Here is a 5,482-nt window from a genome sequence, read left to right as displayed (position 1 = left end):
CCGGCGGTACTTCGAAAATGTACAGTGGAAGGGGGGGAGAGGGTTCGTATTTTAGCACCTCTCCCGAAGAACCATGTGCTGCCCAGAGTAACTTAAGCAGTAACAAAAGCCCACGATCTTACCCGACGACGTACCCGACGACGACAGTACATGACCTCCTGTTCCACCTCCAGGCCTCCTAGTCTCATTTGGGTAAGGACGTACGACTAATACGGAACGGAACCTGCTCGCCACGTGATAGTTGCCGCGCTGGCAGCATCGGTCGCAGTAAGCGACCGATACTGCCAGCTAACCCGGGATGCAAGCACAGCCGAGCCCTAATTTGCTGCGTGCACTAATACTGTAGGCAGCCGCAAATCACTCACTTACTAGGCAGCCTGTACGCGACTAGGAATGCAACTGCCAACCTCAAACAATGATGCGGCAAGTGTCGCCCTCACGGGATGGGTCATGCTGTGCATGCTACAGATGATCCCTGCCCCGACCACCGGACGCACAAGAATATTGCATTCTCGTGAAGACTGGCCCTAGAAATGCAGGGTCCATGAAAACTAACCAGTCTGAAATATTACGAAGCCACCAGGAGGACAACCGTAGCGCCTCACAGACACAGCAGCAGCGGCTGCTGGTGATGGTGCAAATGCTGTGCTTTTCCAGCACAAGCAATAGAAACGCCAACGCGACACATACATATATCCACCGAAAGTAACGATATGAGCAGCTTAAAGCTGCAGCAATTCGCCCATGGGCCCCGTCGAGGAGGGCGGTGGGGCCCCGTGTATTTTAGTACCCCACGGCAAAGCCGCAGCGCTTCCCGGTGAAGTCGTTCCAGTTTCTGTTCGTTTCTCCATTTTTATCAACTCAGCAGCTGCAATAAAAGCCTATGATGCCTGCGTCTACAGCGGGAGACACCGTTTCTGCCGCTGCTGCTTCGGCAGTTGCCGGCAGCGCTAGTGCCAGTGCCATGAGCAACAGCAGCAGCAACTGCCTTGTGTCTCTGACGTTGTTTTACAGTTGCTTTGTCTGTCTGGCTGTCGTCATGGTGACCCCGTGGCTGTACCCTCTCCCCGTCCTACTGCAGATGGGGCTTTATACTGCCCCCATACTTTACGTCGGCAGTCATTTGTCCCTCAAACAAAACGAAGTGGATGCAACTACGGGAGAGAAACTTAATAAGGGGGAGGCAATGAATAGAACGGATGCCATGCTGTTCCCTGTCTTCGGCTCAATAGCCCTTTTTAGCTTGTATGTCCTAAGACTGCAGGCTTAGGGTTTACTGCTAGGTTATGCCAGAGGGAGTTTAGGCCTGTGGACTATTGTTTAGGCGTCTTGGCTGAAACTACATGGCGTATGAGCAAGTTTCCGGGACCTCTGGACTTGCGGGACAACTGACACCTGCTCAGGATGTAGTGTTTTATGTTCCAGAGCTACGGACGGCTGGCTGTTCCTGTCTCTCCAGGTACCTCGCGTACAAGTTCTTGGGCACCGTCTGGGTGAACATGCTGCTTACACTTTACCTGACGGGTGTGGGCCTGCTGGCATTGGGGGAGACAACCTTTGCAGTGGCTGTAAGTAGCATGGACACAATGTGGATTCGGAGTTCCTGCTACATGCATACTTTCTTTCTTTGTCTTTGCTGCATGCATGACCCTTGGCCTTTACCGCGAATTGTCCGATCATCCTGTTCCTTGCGTTCCTCTCACATGAGTGTGTATTCGCCTCATCTGACTTCTGGCTTGTCTCTCGTTCGGTCTCTCGTGTACTGCCTGCTGTCTTCTCGTCTCTATTAGCTGTGCGCATGAAGGGTTTTCTGTTTACTTCTTGTTGATTGCCTTACGCCTGTCTGCGTGTGCGGCTTTCATTATTCTGCCTTGGGCGCATCCTCGCGTACCCTGTGGTTGTTTCGGAATCTGGTTTTTCGCTGTCCATTTTGGTTTCCTCTCTTTTCGTGCTAATTAGGGTTTACGGTCTAGGGGTATTTTGAGGCCTACAATTTAGGGTTTTCGGTTTAGGGTATGGGGTTTTGCCTGTAATACAGAAGCCGCTGTGTCCGCCACATCTGGTGGATGATCGTTGGTTGGTCCTCCACCCCAGGGGGCCTTTCCTTTGGCTCCGTAAGTGGATTAGCCTCCCCATGGCGAAGAACGCAATACCGCTCGAGCAAGACCAGCAGGAGGAGGAGCAGCAGCAAGAGCAGGAGCAGCCCAAGTTGGTTGTGGACTGGAGTTGGCGTTTCAGCCCTCTTTGGATTATCTCTCACTTCCTGGCCCTGGCCATATGTGCCTTATGGCTCCTAACAAAGCATTGGGCTCTACACAACCTTCTAGCCATCGCCTTCTGCATCCAGGTGTCTATGCAACTTATGCGTGGCTCTCTTTTTCCTTGTCTTAAAAGCTGCCGCTGCTTCCCCTCTCCGTTTTCCTGCCCTTGTCTCTGGCTCTCCTCTCCTTGTACAGCCTGTTTTTCTCTCCTCGTTGTCCAATTGAACAGCAAATGCCCTATATGGTTTTTGCAGTGTCCGCTCCAGTAGGTGTCGCTGCAGTAGTGCAGAGCAACTGCTGCAAGAGCAGCGGAGGTGTTTCCATATATTTCTACCGGGTCAAGTCCAGCAGTCACATGTTCACTGCTGCTCTGGTGGCCACAGCTATTTTCTTTACTGATGCAGCTGCTTCTGGTGCAGGCGATAGCGCTAGTGAGCGTGGGTAGTTTTGGAGTGGCGAGCATTTTGCTCTGCGGTCTGTTTGTGTACGACGTGGTTTGGGTGTTTGGGACGGAGGTGATGGTGTCAGTGGCCAAGGTGGGCACAGAAGAGGATAAAAACTACCATTATGTGGATACTGTTGGTTCTTTGAAGCCGTAGCAAGTTGTATTGCTCATGTTCTTGCAGTTCGCCGCTCTGTGCCTGGTCCTGCCGCTTTGCATGCGGCGCTCCTGTGACTCGTTTTGTGGGCCTGTATTGGTGTCTGCGATGCAGACTTTGACCTGCATGCAACAGTGCGATAATCCGCCTTTCCTCAAGTGTTTTCTTTCTGTGCCTGCTGACTACCTTCTTTCCGTGTGGCCGTCTGCATTGTGTTCCTCTGTGCGATATGTTGCATATTGTTGGCAGCTCGCTCTCTCAGCGAGCGGCTGTTTGCCGATATTATTTGCCCCTGTCCTTCCCTATGGGTATTCGTGTGTTTCGTCTATCATGAGCGTTTTGCTTGGTGCCTTGTTTGCCCATGTCTTAATCATGCTTATCTGTACCTCCTCCTCTTCGGAAAATTATTTGTTGCAAGGTACTGTGCGTCGGTGCCCCTGCTTCATGCACTTTTTTGTTTGCCTGGCTGGCCTTTTGCTGGTCGTTTGCGCGTCTCTGTATCTGTATCTGCATCACCTCGTGCTTCGTTCCCTCCTTTCTGCGTCCGTGTGCGTTGCAGGCATTTGAGGGCCCCGCTAAGCTGGTGTTCCCTGTCCATATGTCACCTCTGCAGTACAGCATCCTTGGGCTGGGAGACGTCGTTATCCCAGGAGTCTTGATAGCCATGTGCCTCCGCTTCGACTTGTTTTTGTACCACAAGCAGCAGAATTCGGCAGCCCAGCCGCTTGCAGTAGACATCCACCAGGCAAGCCATTTGGGTTGCGCCCTGTTGCACACAAATATGCCTGTTGTTTTTGAGTGTCTCCTACATGTTCCATTGAATCTGATCATCTTTCTTTCTGTTTGTATTTTCCATTTCTCAGGTGCGGTCGCGGGTGGTTCGGTTTGTCTCAGTTCCTCTTAGTGCTTTCCTCCTTTCCCGGCTGTGCATAGGCCCCTGTTTCCTTGCGCATATATGCCTCAGGCTTTGTGCGTCTTCTGTTTTTGCTCCCTATCACATCTTTCATCGGCTATCCGTCAGCTGCTCTGATTTTGTCTTCGTTTGTGCTGGATCGTTTGTCCTTCCTTGCAGCGCTTTCCCAAGTTTTACTTCTGCGTGGTTCTTTCCTTCTATGAACTGGGCCTTTTAACGACAGGCATTGTTATGCTCTACGCTCAGCATCCACAGCCGGCGCTTCTCTATCTCGTCCCATATTGCCTCTTTAGCCTCTTTGGAGCTGCAGCGCTCAACGGAAAAATTAAGGACGTGTATGTGCAAATGCGGTGATGCTGCGGTTCCTTCTGCTGCAACCGCTGCTACTGTAGATGTTGTTTCTGTAGGTGACCCGTTTGTTTCTTGAAGTGCTACTTCTGTAGTAGTTCTTGGTGCATTTTGCCCAGTTTTTGCTGGTCGTGTCGCAGCAGCGCTTGCTGTAGCTGCTTGAGCTGGTTCCTTTTGGCTTCTCTGCGAGGGAGGGAGAACGGGCTGTCAGTAATTGTGGTCGCTGTCGCATGCGTTGTTGCCGCTGCTCTCTCCTTGCGGCTGCTGTCATCGCGTTTGTGGTGTTGCAGGCTCGCTTACAGGGAGGAAGAGGAGGGGGAAAAAAGCGTCCCCCGTTCGTCTGCCTCCGAGCAAACAGAAAAGAAGGAAAACTAGAGGCTGCCATTTAAAGTGTCCACCGACGCTGAAGAGTGCCTGAGGCGCACAACAACCCCGCGTGCACATGTTTTTTCATCAACACTCACAGCCTTGTGGATCGATGTGGCTGCCTTGCTGCAGAACCGGATCATGTAAAGCGCAACTATGCAAAGCGCAAGCATGTAAAACAGCAACGGGAACGTCGCAAACAGATGGGCACTGCCAATCCTCGCTATAGGGCTTTGTACAGTGGCTGTTAAGTGTATGCATTGCTGCCACGCTGAGCAGGATCAGGCGCATCCACTACAGGCATACGCTAGGGTACACGTGTAGTTGCACAGCCGGCATAGAATGGCTGAATGATGCGTGCGAGACAAGGAACCTGAGACTTACCTATCGTCTTTAGGAGAGGGTTCAGCAGCTGTAGCAGCTTCAGCGGATATTAATGAAAATATGGTCTCCTTACGTGCCCTTTTTTTATGCTTGTAACACGTAAGGAGACCCTAGCCACCAACACGTCTTCGCGTCTACTTCCTGATCACCACACGCCAAATCAGCGCTTGCACTGTCTTTCTTTTGGTACTGCAGTTTCGCGCAAATTTCGCTCTGTTTGACGGGGAGTACAGTGAAAAACAACCTCGCAGCTCACGCGCATTCCCCGTGATGCCGTAATGCAAGGAAGAAAGATCTGCACGAAAACGAACGAGCACATGCACAATCCGTAGAGGACAAACTTGGCGGCGAAAACCAAAGCATACGTTCCTAGCATATGAGCATGTTGTACATACTACCAGTACCATAAGGCAAGAGACAAGTATATACCGAAACTGGAGAATCGTACACGGGGAGAAAGCGTTAGTCTCCCACGTGGATAGGTTGCTTCCCTCACGCACGGCCACGAAATGTGCACCAATGCACGCAGCTGCACCTTATGTATACTTCTGCATATATATATATATATATATATATATATATATATATATATATATATATATATATATATA

The 5,482-nt window shown here is 51.1% G+C and overlaps 1 protein-coding gene across 1 annotated transcript; it reads left to right on the top strand.

The window, feature by feature from the left end:
* Positions 1-964: 964 nt before the first annotated feature.
* On the top strand, positions 965-4,496 carry EAH_00038600 (signal peptide peptidase domain-containing protein, putative; the record flags this gene model as incomplete). Its single annotated transcript, XM_013395451.1, has 7 exons — positions 965-1,245; positions 1,460-1,568; positions 2,039-2,347; positions 2,681-2,797; positions 3,420-3,590; positions 3,933-4,108; positions 4,412-4,496. The coding sequence occupies 7 exons, from the start codon at positions 965-967 to the stop codon at positions 4,494-4,496; spliced, it is 1,248 nt and encodes a 415-aa protein (XP_013250905.1).
* Positions 4,497-5,482: the final 986 nt, after the last annotated feature.

This window comes from Eimeria acervulina, genomic scaffold (assembly GCF_000499425.1).
Source record: "Eimeria acervulina Houghton genomic scaffold, Eah_scaff439, whole genome shotgun sequence".
Taxonomy (NCBI): Eukaryota; Apicomplexa; class Conoidasida; order Eucoccidiorida; family Eimeriidae; genus Eimeria; species Eimeria acervulina.
This window is presented reverse-complemented; position numbering and strand designations above follow the sequence as displayed.